Source organism: Corylus avellana, chromosome 7 (assembly GCF_965113065.1).
Source record: "Corylus avellana chromosome 7, dhCorAvel1.hap1.2, whole genome shotgun sequence".
NCBI lineage: Eukaryota > Viridiplantae > Streptophyta > Magnoliopsida > Fagales > Betulaceae > Corylus > Corylus avellana.
In genome coordinates this window covers 15,016,156-15,034,825 of record NC_142496.1, presented here as the reverse complement: position 1 = coordinate 15,034,825, position 18,670 = coordinate 15,016,156, and the positions used below count along the sequence as shown (strand labels likewise).

The window sequence follows — 18,670 nt, the reverse complement described above, 5'->3', positions numbered from 1 at the left end:
GCTAATGAATTTCCCAAAACAAACAATGTCACAAGTCACAAGTCATATTTAACACCCAAAAAAAAGAGAGAGAAAAGACGGGAGTTAAACATGACGCCGGTTTTGGGTATGGTGAGAAAAGAGAGAGAAGATGGGTTGGGGTTTGGGTAGAAGAAAAAAAAAAAAAAGAATTGGTGGGAGTTAAACATGGGGATTTGACGGTGTTTTTTTTACCAAATAAATAAAGTAATTGACATTGGATTAAGTAATCGACATTATACATTTTTACCCAATATTATATGGACGTATAATATCAAATTAAGTAATTAATATTGGATTAAATAATGTATTATTTATAACCGCAACTGAAGTATTAATATATTATCATTATAATTTATTTGATTATATAATATAAATTATACATATATAATATGGCATAACTCATAAGTCATAAATATGCAAGTTCATACTAGTACAACAATTAAGTATTTAGAAACTTAGTTCCAATGTATGTTATAAACTTATAAGTCTATATATGTTATAAATTATAATGATACATATATGCATATGAATAATATAAATGTATATGATCAATACTTAATTATATGATTCAATGACAATTCAAATACTTTATTCAAGTTAATCATATAAAATTTTAATAGGTTATGATTTATAATTAAGGAATTTTTTTTAAAGTACAAGTAAATGTAAATTTTGGATCAAATATTTTTGATTTTTCAATATAGGCTCTTTTTATAGCAATTTGACCCAAGAAGACACTAAAAATGCAAACGAATGAGGTAAAAATGCAACAGTGATAAAAAAATAATAATAATAAAATAAAATAAAAAATGCCCAAAATTGAAAATTGGTTATATGTTTATCTTGAGAAAGCCCAAAAAAACCCAAAAAAAATCTCAAAAAAAGCCCAAAATGCCCAATTTGGAAAAAGCAGTTATAGCGGGCGGTAACATGTTTTACTAACCACTAACCGGTGGTTAGTATCGTAACCGCGGTTAGCGAAATATAATATTTCGCTAACCGCTAAGGCAGTTACGGTTAGCGGTTTTTGCTAATAATCACTAACCGTTACCGCATTGACACTCCTACTTCCTTTAAGAGTAACACTCCTCTTCTCTATCAAGTCTTCTTCTTCAATACGAGTCTTCTTTCCTTAGAATTGTAGACCCGTAACTGTCTTTGGGAGGTTTAAATTCTTTAGATTTCTCAACATAATATATTATACAGGTAGGTGCTCCAAACAATCCATTCGATATGGCTCCTTTTCTTAATACGAACGGATGGTGTCTCTTTTCTCAATATTGCTTAGGGTTCACTTGCTCTGTTTTAGAACATGAAAATAAGAGTGAACAGAATATAAGATTTCATTTTTTACCGCCGGAGCAAAATGGTTCGTTTTGGAATGGATGTCGTAGGGGTGTAAAGGCGGGTGATTATTTAACCGCCCGCTAGCCGGTATAAACGCTACCCGCTTAACCACTAACCATCTTAACCGCTATAACCGCCTAACGGTTAGAGGTTAGCGGTTATTGGGTTTACTAATCGTAACCACTAACCGCCTTTTTATATAATATATTTTTAATTATAATTATAATAATATTTATACATATACCATAATCAATTGATCATTAAATCACAAATTTTTTTGAGATAATTAAATCACAATTTGAGTATTAATATATTATCACTATAATTTATATGTTTATATCACATGATCGATTGATCATTAAATCATTTGATTATATAATAACAAATTATACATATATAATATGACATAATTCATAAGTCATAAGTATGCAAGTTCATACTAATATGACAATTAAGTATCTAGAGACTTAGTTCCAATGTATGTTATAAACTTATAAGTACATATATGTTATAAATTATAATTATACATTATACATATATGCAATTATACATATTGAATAATAGAAATGTATAAGATCAATATTTAATTATATGATTTAATGACAATTCAAATACTTATTAAAGTTAATCATGTTATTAATGTACAATGATAATGTGATTCGTATAATATTAAATTAAGTAATTGACATTGGATTAAACAATATGTTACTTATAACCACAATTGAAGTATTAATGTATTATCATTTTAATTTATATGATTATATAATAACAAATTATACATATATAATATAACATAAGTCATAAGTACACAAATTCATAATAATACAACAATTACGTACCTAGAGACGTTCCAATGTATGTTATAAACTTATTAGTCTATATATGTTATAAATTATAATTATACAATTATGCATATTGAATAATATAAATGTATAAGATCAATACTTAATCATATAATTTAATAACAATTCAAATACTTATTGAAGTTAATCATGTTATTTTATTTTATTGAGTAGGGTTAATCATGATGTACAATGATAACATGATTCGTATAAATCAAATAAAGTAATTGACATTGAATTAAACAATGTGTTACTTATAACCACAATTGAAGTATTAATGTATTATCATTCTAATTTATATGATTATATAATAACCAATTATACATATATAATATGACATAAGTCATAAGTATAACAATTCATACTAATACAACAATTAAGTACAAAGAGATTTAATTCCAATATATGTTATAAACTTATAAGTCTATATATGTTATAAATTATAATTATACATATATGTATATTGAATAATATAAATATCTAAGATCAATATTTAATCATATGATTCAATGAAAATTCAAATACTTTATTCAAGTTAATCATATTATTAATGTACAATGATAATGTGATTTGTATAATATCAATTGTTTAACTATTTTCTATTTTCAATTGTATAATATCAAGTTCTATTCAATTCTATTTTCTATTTTCAATTGATTCATATAATATCAATTGTATAATATCAAGTTAATCTTATTATTATTTTTAACTATTTTCTCTTAATATCTTAGCAATTTTTTAAAACCAATTGTTTTATGTTAAACCAAGGGGTATATATTCATCATTTTCTTGATTTCATCTAACCCTAAATCCTAACACTCTCTCCCTCACACTCCCCGTCACTGTCTCTCAACATTGTCTCTCCTCGTCGGTGGCTATTGTCGCTCGCTGGGACTGTCTCTCCTCGTAGGTCGCTGTCGCCACTCTATCTCTGTCTCGCTATCGCTGCTGTCTCTGTCGCCGCTCACTGTCTCTGTTGCCACTCGCCAGTCGCTATCGCCGCTCGCTGTCTTCGTTCTGTCTCTCTGTCGTTGTTCTATCTCTATAAGGCTTTCTGTCTCTCTGTCTCTCTTATACAATATGTAAGGAATTTTATTTTTTGAATTGATGTTTGGACGTTTGTGGCATGTTTGGATTTTACATTTCATGATAGGATTTTCTTAGTTTAATTATACATATATGCAGAAATTCATGTTTCTTAGTTTAATTTGGGGCAACATGTTTCTTCATGCAATGCAAAAATTACTTATCTAATAACACTTTAATAGATGGACACCAAAAAACAAATGAGGGTAAAAAATGCTACAGTTATCCAAAAAAAAAAACCAAAAACTGAAAATTGGTTTTATGTTTATCTTGAGAAAGGCCAAAAAGCCAAAAAAAAAATTAATTTTTTTTTTTTTTTAAAAAAAAAAAACCCTAAAGAAGCCCAAAATGCCCAATTTTGAAAAATTGGTTATAGCGGGTGTTACATATTTTACTAACCGCTAACCGCAAGAAATTTATTAACAGTTAGCGATTTTTGCCAATAACCGCTAACCGTAACCGCCTTTATACCCCTAGATGGACAAACGTTAGAAAATTGGAGAAAATGTTACAGAGGGGTTTACGACACCTTTTCGATTGATTCAGGGAGTTAAGATTGAAAAAAAAAAAAAAAAAAGCCTGAGGGTGTTTATAGTTTTCGCACGTTAACTCATGGATTTATTATAAAATTTTCCTAAAAGTAATGCTACACATACTCCCACTCTTGCTCTTATATATCCTCAAGTAGTTTTCACTCTCATCATTGGATTTAGAATATATTATTATTAGTAATAAAACACAAGGATCGTGTTTTACCCCCAAATCAAATGCATAAACTATTTATATAACCAAAACAAATAACTATGCTTAAGATTAAACCAACACAACAATAAATAGCATTCACACAACCACAACATAAGTTTTGTTGAGGAAGTGGAAAACCCTTTGAACCAATCAATGGGAAAAATCACTCCGGGGCAGCCAAACCTAGGAAATTACCATATGAAGATTCAGAGTTACATACTAGATGATACTCACTCCCCGGAGGACCTCTAGACTTAATAAGAACAACAAGCTTCCTAGCTTGTCTACATCCTGACCATCTTCAAGGAGTGCACCTCCTTGCCGACTCTTCGATAGACTTCTTTGCGGTTGAGTGATGTGTATGGCGTGGTTTAAAATCAGCACAAAAACCCCAAGTAAGCGAGAAAGCATAAAGCTTTTTTAGCAGCTGTACTTGGCACAAACAACGGTGAAAAGTATCACTTCCATGAGTGACAATAGCAACCATTTCTTTACCGGGAACCTCCAAACTCAGAAGAACATAAAATGGAAATGGAGAGGTTCAAATAGTTCTGAAAATAATATTGATTTCCGTCTTAACAGGGATTATCTTTTGTTAGCATGGGAAGGCCAAAATCTGATATTTTGAGTCATCCTCGTCATAATGGGAGTTAATCCTCGTTAAGACGAAAATAGTAAAAAGTATATCTAAATACCCGTCACGAGCCCGTCATGAGGCACCTTCTGACGAGAAAACAGGGAGTCCAACATTGATCCCGTTACATGTCACGTCCTGACGAGGTTCCTGATGTAATACCCTGAAATTTATCTCTTAAAATAAATGTGATCTCAATATCAAAGATAAGGAGGATTTTCAATTTTGTTGAAAGTCATGGAGTTGGGTAAATGGACTTAATGTGGTAAATGATGGAAATGGCTAGATAAAAGTATAGCGAGTTAAAGAAAGAAAAGTCACATTGTTTTGGGCGTTGAAAATTGGATAAGTGACCATAAATAAAAATGTTTTAAGACCTTATAGAATAATGAGAAAAGAAGATTTTAAAAGTAGTTTCATGATATTTAGACACTTGTAAAAGGAGTTATGATTTTTAAAAGATGCAAGTGTCAAAATAGAAATTTCAATCAAATAGAGACACAGAATTTCAAGGGACTTTTGAGGTATCAAAAAGTATTGGGTTGCTATGATTTTTGGATATGTTGTGGGCTTTGAATTAAAAAAATTTTAAGTCAAATTTCGTGTCATTCGAAGTTAAATTGAAAGAATTATGATTTTTCTAATCTTGATAGGTCAAGCTATCAAACAGTTACAGTACCTACGATTTGTGAAATTATTTGGATGGGTTAATGATGTCCATAGGCCACGATGTTTTTGGTATGTGGTAGTCAAAAGGTTTAGGTTCATTGAGTATTAATTGTAGATTTTTATGACCACGTTCTAATGTAAAAGTATTTGAGTTTAACCAAAAAAAAAAAAGAAATGTATACTTGTTGCCAAAGGAAAAATGGTAGTTGAAGAAGACTAAAGTGGGGATAGCAAGCACCATATGTGTCTTGTACTGGGTTGTGTTGCCTTATGCAATCATGGGCAGCTATTTAAAGGCCATCAAGCTACTTGGGCAACAAGTATAAGCTACTTGGGGACCAAGCTAGTCCCCAACGATGACTTATTTAAGAAGGGGCTTGCCCTTCTTCTATTATTAATGAAACTTCAACAGAATTCCTTAAGAGGTTATGTTCAAGAATTTAATAAAGGCTACATGCACATAATGTTAACCTTACTTTACTTACTAAGTCGCAGACTTACCCACTTCTACCTGTAAATGCAATATGTATTAATTTACAAATTGCATTTACAGAGAGTGCAGTGATTAAGAAATACCATGACAAAGCCAAGAGTTTCACATGATGCAACAAGGAAGAAAGGATGAAGGTTTTCAAGGTTTGAGCTTTGGAGTTATTGTTCATTGTACTTTATATTTTAGCAAGTTGTATAATTTTGAGAGGTTGGACTCTTAGGTATAAAGCTTTCACCATTTGATTTGTGGCTCATATTTATATGTCATTTACTATAACTTAAGGATTAATATCTTGTAGTTCTTAAGTTGTAAGGAAAGAATTATAGTATGTATAGTTTGATACAAAAAAAAAAAAAAACTATCAAACTATACATACTATAATTCTTTCCTTACAACTTAAGAACTTTGATAGTTTTAAGGTTGTAATGATTCTAAAGTTTGTTTTAGTAACTTTATTACTTATGAGGGTATTGAATTCTTACACATTATGAGTTTGTGATTTCATAATAAATCGGAGTTTATAGTGCTCTGGTAATTTTATGTTACTGTGGTGAACATGTGGTAAAAGAATAACAATTTTAATAAGAATATGTTACAATTGCTCCCAATCGTTTTACCTTTAGAACTTGGGGTGTTACACTTGATGAGGAAACAGTAGCCTTCCATTACATGCTCATCCTGACGCACCTTCTGACGAGGAAACAGTAGCTTCTCGTTACATGTCCCGTCCTGACGCACCTTCTGACAAGGAAATAGAAACTTCCGGTTACATGTCCCGTCTTGACGCACCTTTTGATGAGGAAACAAAAATTTCCAACCTCGGTATCTGTTACATGTCCTGTTTTGACGCGATTCCTGATCGGAAAACAGAGAGTTATCCTTCAGCCCTGTCACATGCAGTTCTGACGCCCCATCCAACAGGGAAGACAAAGAACTCTTAGAAACATCCAATCTTTACCTCGACTCTTGGGAAGAATGAGAATTTTCAACCAAATATTTTGATCATTAAATAAGGCAAAACTAAACCTAACAATTAAATTTAGATCTAATAATAAAAGTGGGAGCCATCTAAAGGTGTGTGAGGCTGGAAGAGAAAAAAATAGAAGGTCAAATCATCCTTGTCAACAGGTCGAATGATTAATTTAAATGAAAGATAAATTATCAATAAATTCAGGATTTAGTTCAACACCATGCCTTGATACCATCTAAAATTATAATTTGTTGAATGTTAAGCATTTAATTAATGGGTTAAATATCTCAAACCCCCTAGGATTTACCAACTTTATTTTTTCTCCATTGGGGTTTCATTTTTATTACAGGACCCACATGGGGTTTTGATAAAGGACCAATTTAGTCCATCCGTTAGTTGACCGTTAAGACTGACATGTGGACCAATCAGATGTTGACACGTAGCACATATTTAATTTTTTTTTAAAATTTTTTAAAAAAGTATTTATAAAAAAAAAAAATTAAAAAACTGGGGGTGGCTTGGGCTCCAAGGGGGTGGCCGAAACCACCCCCAGTAGCCACTAGGGGTGGCTCGGCCACCCCCATGGAGCCTTGGGGGTGGCCGAAATCACCCCTAATGGTGGTTGGCTAGATGGCCAACCCCATGGACAAAGGGGGTGGCTCGAAATGGCCAAGAGCCACCCCCAGTTTTTTCCTTTCCTTTTTTTTTTTTTTTTTTTTAAAATACAATTTTTTTTTTTAATTTAAAAAAAAAATTAAAAAAAAATTAAATAGATGTCACGTATCAACATCTGATTGGTTCACGTGTCAGTCTTAATGGTTAACTAACGGATGTACCAAATTGATCCTTTATCAAAATCTCAGGAAGATCCTGTGATAAAAATGAAACCATAGTAAGAAAAAAATAAAATTGACAAACCCTACATGGGTATAGGATATTTAACCCTTAATTAATATTGCAAGGGGGAGGTAATTACGAAGAAGGAAGAGAAATAGCACTGGTGACTTGGGATATTGTGTATTATCCCAAAGGCGGAGAAAATGGAACCATCAGGAGATGTAGTGGCCGTACACCCGGGAATAGAAGGAATATCGTACTTGCTGGGGAGGTGGAGAGGCCAAGGAGAGGGTGGCTTTCCCACCATCAATTCCTTCGCTTACGGCGAAGAGCTCCATTTCTCCCACCATTCTAGCAAGCCCGTCATCGCTTACACCCAGAAGACTTGGAAGCTCGCCTCCGGAGAGCCAATGCACGCTGAGAGCGGATACTGGCGCCCCAGACCCGATGGTTCCATCGAAGTTGTCATTGCTCAAAGCACTGGCCTTGTTGAAGTCTTGGTACCTTTCTCACTCACTACAACTCATTTTATGCCTGCCCATTTATTCCTTTTTTTCATGGTACTATCAATGAAGATTGTTAGAACAATAATAAACATCCCAGAAAACTAGAATACAAACAGAGAACAATTTCCATGTCGACTCGTTTTCCGAACGATCGCTGCTCACTTGCAAAGACACTGAAACTGTCAATTAGGAATACTGCAGATGCCATCTCCTTTCTATTGTTGAAACAGAAGTATTGTGAATTAATACTAGCAGCTGGATTTTCCCGTCCATGTTCCTTTTTGAAGGTGGCGGGGTCCTGGTTAGAATATTAATTAAGTAATTAAATTTACTATATGTTATAAGCTTAAGCTTTTTTGAAAAATGTGATGATTTAACATGTATAAGAACAAAGGTCTTCGAACCTTACCTCTTTTATTCTTTTATGACTAATACTACACTCACTCCTATTTCTCCACACCCATTGTCACACTTATTAGATTAAAATCTTTATTGAATTTTAATCTAATGGTGATTTTAAAAACTACCTAAGAGAGTGTGGAAATAAGTGTGAAGAAGTAGGAGTGTGTGTAGCATTACTCTTCAATTAAATATTTTATGTGTTGGGCCTCATTTATTAAGGAAAAGTTTAGACCTATACGCGATGAAGAGTGTTAGAATATTAATTAAATTATTAAATTCGCTATTTTTTATAAGCTTATGCTTTTTGAACAAGTTGTGATTTAACAGTCAAATTCTCTCGCTAAGGAGAATATAGGTTTTTTGTATATGGAGAGGAAGGAACCTAGCCTATATATAAAAAACCATATATAGTCAATCCATCAGAGAGGCCTAACCTTAATAGGTTAGAAGCCTACATACTGTTTACCATGCCTAGTAGGAATTCAATTCATACGCAACTAAGGTACATAAACTCAATAACTTTTGCGCTTGTCATTTTAGGTAGTGTGTCCAACCTGTTTTAGCAAACAAAAACTAACAATCAATGGAAGCCCAATAAAAAAAAATTCTAACTGATGGATCAAAGTGGAGCAGTAATTACTTCACTTCATTCTTGATGCTAGATTCTATGACTCAAAAAAGCTAGCTAGCTATCTAGTCCTTACATATTTGGAAAAAGCAAATGGCATGACCAGGATAGTTTCTGATAACCCAGTACATTTGTGACAGATTTTCTGGATGCCCACTATTGTTGAGTTTGAAATTATCCTCAATTTTAAGCATCCCCCATTTCTAGTATGTGATATGTCTCTCCATGAATTATTTATAGATGTAGTATTTCTTGGGTTGCTAATACATTGCATGGCCTGTAGGATGATAATGAATAGCCCTTTTGCTTTGTAAAGCAAATGGCAGTGCCTGCTTTGTAAGCCTTCCTTAATTTATTTGGAGGCTAACAGGTGTCCCTCTTCTAACTCTTTACATTGCATTATATTGTTCTTGATCAACATTAATATTACTAACGTCAGAAGAGTGGTTTGTTGCTAATCATTGATAAGGAGTCAAAAGTAGCCTTTTCCAGCCACTTTTAGTGTTTGGTTTAAGCGTACTTATCCTTGAATTCTAAATTAACATCAATTGAAAAACCAAGTTTGTGTAACATGAAATTCGTAGTTCACATGTATTATTCTTGGGTGAAGAAATTCGTGGGCTTAACTCATCTTATAAAACTGATTCAATAAGAGAGGGTTGCTCATTCTTTATAAACATGCCCAAGGTCTTGTCCGCAGGCAATGTGAGATTATTTCTCAACACCCTCCCTCACGTGCAGGCCGGTATTTTTCCTGATCCTTGTCATGGGATAAGTAATGTGGGCCCCATTTGTCCTGCGGTAGGCTCTGATACCATGAAGAAATTCATGGACTTAACTCATCTCATAAAACCGGTTTAATAAGAGATGGTTGCCCATTTCTTATAAACATGCCCAAGGTTTTGTCCACAGGCAATGTGAGATTATTTCTCAACATTGGGGAAACTACATTTACCATCCCTCCCTCTCTTTGAAACTACTATCCTATTTACAGAGTCTTGCCAAATTTTAAGAAGTTATAATTCCCCCTCCCAAAACAACCTAACCCTTTCATTTAGCACCCGCAATTAGGATTTTCTGTTAATTTGGATGACAAACGCATTACCTGACCAACACATGACGTAAAATGTCCATTATACCTTATATGAGATGTGTGAAAATGCAATTATACTCTTATATTTTCTTTAAAATAAAACTTCCTTGCCCTTGACCCAAGGCCTGGGTCAACTTCCTTGGAGACCCACGGCTGGCCTTAGGTAAACTTTCATGGGTAGGTCCCCTTCCATTGAGACCCAGCTGGCCATTGTGTTTTTTTTTTTTTTTTTTTTTTAATTTTTTTTTTTTAATTTTTATTTTTATCTAACACAGGGGTATTATTGTCATTTTTCTTCACATGTAATACACGTGACTCATTTTCCGTTGGATTTAAATAAAAATCCTAATGGAAGGGGTTAAGTGAAAGGGTTAGGTAATTTGAGGGGGGCTGGTTCTGGCGGGTGGGGTCAGTTACCCGTAGAAGTTTGATTAATGGTGAGGATTGTTGTATAGTATGCGTTTGCGACGTGCAATTAATCTGAGTAAAGTTCTCCTACGTTATCAAAAAAAAAAAAATTTGAGGGAGGGGGTGGGGGGGGGGAGGGACATTGCAAGTTATCAAAGAAAGTTTGGGGGATATTGAAATAGGATGGTAGTTTGAGGGGGTCAAGTGAAGTTTCTCCATTATTCTTTGATGAATGCGTATGTATATCAAATGATAATTCTGCCATTCTTTATATTGTTTTGACATTGAAAGCTTCTATATTGCTTTGTTTCTCTGAACTAGCTTTTCGTTGTTGTTGATATAGTTTATAGTATTACATTCTAATTGCTTTTCTATTCCCGTTTATTTTGATCTCTTTATGTTTGTGTGAGAGGAGTGGTATATATGCCTATATATCTGTACATGCATTATTTCTTGTTTGTTTGTGGATAAATGTGGTAATGATATGATCTCCATGTCAATCAGATACGGTCCATATATATTTAGCCATAATTAGTCTTTCTAGTTATGGCATGTTCTTGTATTATAGCTATAGTATATTGTAATTAATAGGTAGATTTTAGTTACCTTATTTATTTCCCTAAATTGCTGTAATCACTGAGATACAGCCTGTAATTACCTAGATAATTTCTATATAATACTAGCAACCCTCACATTGAGAGGTATTCAGTACAATTGACATGGTATCAGAGCCAAAATCATCTAAATTAGGGTTCTAAATTGCTTTTCGGAAGTTTCTGTCGAGGGTAGCGGCAGTTTCTATTGAGGGTAGGGAATTTCTTACCGGAAACTACTCCTCTTGTGGTGATCAGTGGCTGTCGGCAGACTCTTTGGAGGTCTGTGAAGTTTGTGGTGTTTCCGGCGATTTCTGGAGGGTCGGCGTGGTGTTCCCGGGAATTTGGGGCTGTCGGCGATTGCTGTCGGCTATTTTGGTGTTGTCGGCAATTTCTGTTTGGGTTGCTGACTGATTTGGGTGCTGTTTGGGCGCTATTCTGGAGGTTTTGGGGCTGTCGGCGATTTCTGTCGGCTATTTTGGTGTTGTCGGCAATTTCTGTTTGGGTTGCTGACTGATTTGGGTGCTGTTTGGGCGCTATTCTGGAGGTTTTGGGGCTGTTGACGTGTTTCTGGTTGGTGCTGTGAGTGTGGTTTAGGGATTGCTGAGTGGGTTGTTGTTTGGATTTGGGCTGGCTGTTTGGGCTTGCTGTTTGGTGCTGATTAGGCTGTGTTGCTATTCTGGTGGGCTGCTGGTTGGTGCTGTCCAACAGATCTGGTGGGCCTGTTACTTCTTTTTCAGGTTGTCTAATTTCTAATTTTTTTTATTTCATTATGTCGTCTAGCGAGACTTTTGGGGTCCGTTTTACTGGAAAAAATTATTCTGCTTGGGAATTCCAATTTCAATTATTTGTTACGGGAAAAGAATTGTGGGGCCATATTGACGGCAGTGATCCAGCTCCTACAGAAGCTAAGGATTTGGCTAAGTGGAAGGTCAAGGATGCACGTGTGATGTCTTGGATCTTAGGGTCTGTTGATCCTCTTATTGTGCTCAATTTGAGGCCCTATAAGACTGCGAAGACTATGTGGGAGTATTTGCTGAAGGTTTATCATCAGGACAATACTGCACGCCGTTTTCAGCTGGAATATGAGATTGCTAATTACACTCAAGGCAATCTCTCCATTCCAGAGTATTTTTCTGGTTTTCAGAATTTGTGGGGAGAATTTTCTGATATGGTTTATGCGAAGGTACCTGTTGTATCTCTCTCTGCTGTTCAGGCTGTTCATGAGCAGAGCAAGAGAGATCAATTCCTGATGAAATTACGCCCTGAATTTGAGGTTACTCGCTCAAATTTAATGAATCGGGATCCTTCGCCATCTTTGGATGTTTGTTTTGGAGAATTACTTCGTGAGGAGCAGCGTCTTCTCACACAGGCTACGTTTCAGCACGATTCCAATCCAAATCCAGTAGCCTATGCAGCCTATGGGAAAGGGAAAGGTAAGGATATGCGCAAGGTCCAGTGTTTTAGCTGTAAGGAGTATGGTCATATTGCCGCCAATTGTGCAAAGAAATCTTGCAATTACTGTAAGAAACCGGGCCACTTTATCAAAGAATGTCCCACTCGGCCTCAGAATCGTCAAGCTACTGCTTATCAGGCTACAGTAAACACCTCTACTGCTCCAATGATGTCCTCAACCTCTTCTTCTGCGGCCAGATCAGCTGTTCTTACTCCTGAAATGGTCCAGCAGATGATTATGTCAGCCTTTTCTGCCTTAGGGCTCCAAGGTAATGGTACTATTTTATCTAAGTCTTGGCTTATTGATTCTGCAGCATCCAATCATATGACCAGATCGTCTAATACTCTTTGCAATGTTCGTCCATATCATGGTTCATCTCATATTCAAGTAGCTAATGGAAGTCATTTAGCTATTAATGAAGTAGGAGATATTAATCCTTCATTCAGAGATGTTTATGTCTCTCCTGGCCTTTCTAATAGTCTTATTTCAGTTGGCCAGTTAGTTGAAAAAAACTATGATGTCCATTTCTCTCGTGATGGTTGTCTTGTGCAGGATCAGGTGTCGGGGAAGATACTCGCGAAGGGGCCTAAAGTTGGCAGACTATTTCCACTGCACTTTTCAATTCCTAGTTGTTTATCTTTGGCTTGTAGGACAGTTAATACTCCGAACGAAGTATGGCACAAACGTTTGGGTCATCCAAATTCTGTTATTCTGTCTCATATGTTAAATTCTGGTTTGTTAGGCAATAAAGAACGCGTTTCTCAAAATTTGTCATTTGATTGTTCTGTATGCAAACTTGGTAAGAGTAAAACTCTTTCGTTTTCTTCTCATGGTAGTCGTGCTACAAAATGCTTTGATGTTGTGCATAGTGATGTATGGGGCATTTCTCCTGTAATTTCTCATGCTCGATATAAATATTTTGTAACATTCATAGATGATTTCAGTCGATATACTTGGGTCTATTTTCTTCGGGCCAAATCCGAGGTTTTGTCTGTTTTCCAGACCTTTGTAGCATATATAGAGAATCAATTTTCTACAGGCATTAAGATTTTGAGGTCTGATTCTGGTGGAGAATACATGTCCCACGAGTTTCATGATTTCTTACGCCACAAAGGAATTGTCTCTCAGCGCTCTTGTCCTTATACTCCTCAGCAAAATGGGGTGGCGGAACGAAAGAACCGCCATCTCTTGGATGTTGTTCGTACTTTATTACTTGAGTCCTCTGTTCCTTCTAAATTATGGGTTGAGGCATTATCTACTGCCGTTTACTTAATTAATCGACTGCCCTCTCAGGTCTTACAGTTTGATTCTCCTTATTATCGTTTGTATCAACAGCATCCTAGCTATCTTAATCTTCATACTTTTGGATGTGTTTGTTTTGTTCATTTACCTGCTCATGAACGTCACAAACTTTCTGCTCAGTCTGTTAAATGTGCCTTTATGGGTTATAGTGTTTCTCACAAAGGTTATGTTTGCTATGATCCTTGTTTTGACAAATTTCGTATATCTCGTAATGTTGTGTTCTTTGAGCATCAATGTTTCTTTTCTACACATGTTGAATCATTGCCTGAGATTAGTATTCTACCTTGTTTTGATGAATTGCCTATTCTGCCTGAGCGGTTCAAACCTGGAATTGTGTATACTCGACGTCTACCAACTTTGCCCCTTCCCGAGACTGACCCTTCATCTGAAACTGTTCCGACAACTCCTCCGATTGACTTGCCATCTGAGACAGTTCATGAGTCTGGTCTTCGACGATCTGCTAGGGTATCACGTCCTCCTGATAGGTATGGTTTTCCCCACACTTCCTTTACTGCTACTTTATCTTCTATTTCCATCCCTACATGTTTTTCCGAGGCTGTTAAATATGAATGTTGGCGGAAAGCGATGGATGAGGAACTTCGGGCTCTCCAGGACAATCATACATGGGACATGGTTCCTTGCCCCTCTCATGTTAACGCCATTGGTTGTAAATGGGTTTACTCAATTAAGCTTCGCTCTGATGGGACTCTGGATCGGTATAAGGCTCGATTAGTTGCTCTTGGGAACAGGCAAGAATATGGGGTGGACTATGAGGAGACATTTGCTCCGGTCGCGAAGATGACTACAGTGCGTACAATTATTTCTATTGCCGCCTCCCAAGGCTGGCCACTTCATCAGATGGATGTCAAAAATGCTTTTCTTCATGGTGATCTCAAAGAAGATATTTACATGACTCCTCCTCCGGGGTTGTTTTCTTCTCCATCTGCCGCTGTGTGTAAGTTGAAGCGGTCTCTCTATGGCTTAAAACAGGCTCCCCGGGCATGGTTTGAAAAATTCAGGTCTACTCTGCTTCGCTTCTCCTTTGTCCAAAGCCAATATGATTCTTCTTTGTTCCTTTGCAAGACTCCGACTGGTCTTGTTCTTTTACTTGTGTATGTGGATGATATTGTCATTACGGGAACCGACTCCAGTTTGATTGCACATCTCAAGCGGAATCTTCAAGACTCTTTTCATATGAAAGACCTTGGTCCTCTTACGTATTTTTTGGGGTTGGAGGTGCACACTGATTCTTCCGGTATATTCTTGAATCAACACAAATATACCCAGGACTTGATTAGTCTAGCTGGTCTTCAGGATTCTTCTTCGGTGGATACTCCTATGGAGGTTAATGTGAAATATCGAAGTGAGGAGGGTGATCTTCTCTCTGATCCTACTGTGTTCCGACAGTTGGTAGGCAGCTTGAATTATTTGACTATTACTCGGCCTGATATTTCCTTCGCTGTCCAGCAGGTTAGCCAGTTTATGCAAACTCCCCGCCATCTTCATTTAGCTGCTGTTCGGCGTATCATTCGATATCTTCGGGGCTCTTCTGGCCGTGGTTTGTTCTTTCCAACTGGCTCTCCTCTTCGCCTTGTTGCTTATAGTGATGCGGATTGGGCAGGATGTCCTGACACTCGGCGGTCTGTCACGGGTTGGTGCATGTTTCTTGGTGCTTCTTTAATTTCTTGGAAGAGTAAGAAGCAAGCTCGTGTTTCTAAATCATCTACTGAATCCGAATACCGAGCAATGTCTGCTGCTTGTTCTGAGATTGTCTGGCTTCGTGGGCTTTTGGCTGAGCTTGGTTTTTCTCAAACTGATTCTACTCCTCTTCATGCTGATAATACTAGTGCCATTCAAATTGCTGCTAATCCTGTTTACCATGAACGTACGAAGCATATTGAGGTAGACTGTCATTCTATTAGGGAAGCCTTGGACACTCGTGTTATCTCTCTTCCTCATGTTTCCACTGATCTCCAGATAGCTGACGTCTTCACGAAGGCTATGACACGACAACGTCATCAGTTTCTTGTGGGCAAATTGATGCTTCTTGATCGATCAGCATCAATTTGAGGGGGGATGTCAATCAGATACGGTCCATATATATTTAGCCATAATTAGTCTTTCTAGTTATGGCATGTTCTTGTATTATAGCTATAGTATATTGTAATTAATAGGTAGATTTTAGTTACCTTATTTATTTCCCTAAATTGCTGTAATCACTGAGATACAGCCTGTAATTACCTAGATAATTTCTATATAATACTAGCAACCCTCACATTGAGAGGTATTCAGTACAATTGACACTCCATTCCAGAAAGGGACACATAATGCAGAAGAGAAAGTCATAAAGCTTCAAAGTGCAATTGTGGGCAATGCTTCCAAGGTAATTTATGCTAATCATTGTAGTCTTGTATAATGCTACATTTTTAGGATTTCGAGTAAAAATATCCTACTATTTATTTTTGTACAAATTGAATGAGTTCTCTCCAGAACAACTTAACACTTATATGACAACTCTGTTTTGCCACTGTGAAGATGGTGATCTGGTGCAGAGAAATTTAAGCTCTTTCTCTTGACCTGGAGATAGAAAATACCTAAAAGATTTGCACTTGATTTGATCTTTGAATAGTTATATGCCCAGGATTGCTTGCATCCAACAACTATGACTTCCAGTTCGTTTGAGGTTTGAATATTAAAGGTGATTGTACTTGTACCTCTTGCATACTCATGGCGTTCTGTGAACCATCACAACTGAAAATCAGTTTAAGGGTTTTTTGCAAGTCATTCTAGATTCTCCTTTTCTGGCTAATAGGGTTGCTTACTTGGCTTTTCGGTATGCTTTGGGCGACGGTCTCTTCAATAACCCCTTCCATCGATGGTGTTGCAGGCCTTGTTGGAACCCAGGAACTATTTCCCTTTTTCCTCACTATTCATCTGCACATTTGGACAATTGGGGGGTATATGTGATACAGAAGGATGACCTAAGGCATTTACCTTAAGCAGAGTATATAGATCTGTTTGTTTAGCTATTACAAAAATGTCATTTTCTTAATAAATAACTAGAGTGGACATTTGAAACTGGTAGTTACTGTTACTGCTAAGTTTTGTTCACTTGCATCCTAGGTTTTGCCTGTAAGATAAGTTTTGCATGTTACTAGAGTTGAATTGAACCACATGCACTAATCTCTGTACTTTTGCTTCTAAAAGATGTGAGCTTGTGTTTGTAATCACTTTTCCCATTCAAAATCTTAGGACTTGGAAATGGTTTGTCATTTTTGTAATCAACTTTTGGTAACCATATAAGCCACCCACTTCCATTCTTTCCTAGTTATATTCTACCCTCCCACATCCTTTCTATATTTCGCACAGGCAAATCAGACTGTTCAACTTAATTGATATTGTATATCTATTGGGTGATAAATTTAGCATTTTTTGTATCCTATGCTTGTATCAGCCTCAGTGATACATGAAGTTATATGATGGTTTCTTATTCCATAATAATTATAGATAGAAGTCTGGTTAGTGTCAATTTTTTACTGTTAAAGTGTATATATATGGCAGTGCTAACGACAGTTAACTGTCACTAAGATGACCATTGTAAATGGATGGCTTAAAAATGAGCAAAGAAACTTTAGAAATGCAAACTTATGTACGTATTTGGTACAAATATGCAGGATTTGAAATCTTTCTTTTTTTTGGGGGGGTGGTGGGGGTTTAAGAGATAGAGAGAACACTGGCGAAGATCTATATTGAGTCATGGAACAATCATGGGGGAATGAGGATTGTATACCAGGTGACATTCTGAGTGATGTTGAAGGTCATTTTAAGACACATATAAAGCTAGTGACCATATTTTCTTAATTTCTTACTGAGAAAATTTTCCTAATTGTGAACCGGCATTCTTACGTAGAAGATAGACTTTGGCTGGCCTGTATAAATTCTTCCGAAGACGAGGGTTTCATTCAATAGGAAGAAAATTTCGAGTTTTTTCTAAACTAGACCAGTTGCGGGAACCCTCATTTCCTACTCTATCAAAAGGCCTTTTGGAAATAGAGAATTATAAACTTGTACAAGTTATGCATGTCTCTGTGTGTTGATCTTGATTAATCTAGATCCTAGAACAAATTATTTTCTGACTAGAAATTGCTGATGGTTGTTAATTCATATTAAAGAAGTTTGGATGCTTTGGTAAGAAAAATAAATTTTCCCTCGATTAAAAATCTGCTGAATAATCAATGTTGCTTTTGTCTTCTGCTGCTCAGGTGAAAGAAATAACCCGGGATTTTCAGTTAATTGGTGGAGATCTATCTTATGTGGTTCAGATGGCTACAAATTCTACTAGTCTTCAACCACACTTGAGAGCCTTACTCAAGAAACAATGACTCAGTCGTGTTCGAAAAAGGCAAGAGTGTGTGTATAAACATCAAAAATCAAATCCTATGTGACAACCTCTGCTGTTCTTTGATGCAGTTACACCTTTCTTAAACTTCCACCGATGGATTAATAATGTTTGTCCTGATCAAAGCTTGTGTTAACCCAGAATTTGTCAGAATATGATTTGGTTACTCACAATGTAAATTTACATCAATATTTCCACAAGACTATTGTGCAGGAGTTATTTCATATGTTTTTGAATATT

At 35.9% G+C, this 18,670-nt stretch overlaps 1 protein-coding gene across 1 annotated transcript; it reads left to right on the top strand.

Moving 5' to 3' along the window:
- The first annotated feature begins 7,792 nt into the window (after positions 1-7,792).
- On the top strand, positions 7,793-18,670 carry LOC132184754 (nitrobindin heme-binding domain protein). The gene is made up of 3 exons (XM_059598496.2): positions 7,793-8,143; positions 16,346-16,414; positions 18,294-18,670. The coding sequence occupies exons 1-3, from the start codon at positions 7,847-7,849 to the stop codon at positions 18,411-18,413; spliced, it is 486 nt and encodes a 161-aa protein (XP_059454479.1). The 5' UTR covers positions 7,793-7,846; the 3' UTR covers positions 18,414-18,670.

What these genes read in the sequence shown, in the direction of transcription:
- LOC132184754 (XM_059598496.2), top strand. Translation starts at nt 7,847, where the DNA reads ATGGAACCATCAGGAGATGTAGTGGCCGTACACCCGGGAATAGAAGGA. An exon ending in CTGGCCTTGTTGAAGTCTTG is followed by an intron (nt 8,144 to 16,345) that starts GTACCTTTCTCA and finishes ACTCCATTCCAG; the next exon opens with AAAGGGACACATAATGCAGA. An exon ending in TTGTGGGCAATGCTTCCAAG is followed by an intron (nt 16,415 to 18,293) that starts GTAATTTATGCT and finishes TCTGCTGCTCAG; the next exon opens with GTGAAAGAAATAACCCGGGA.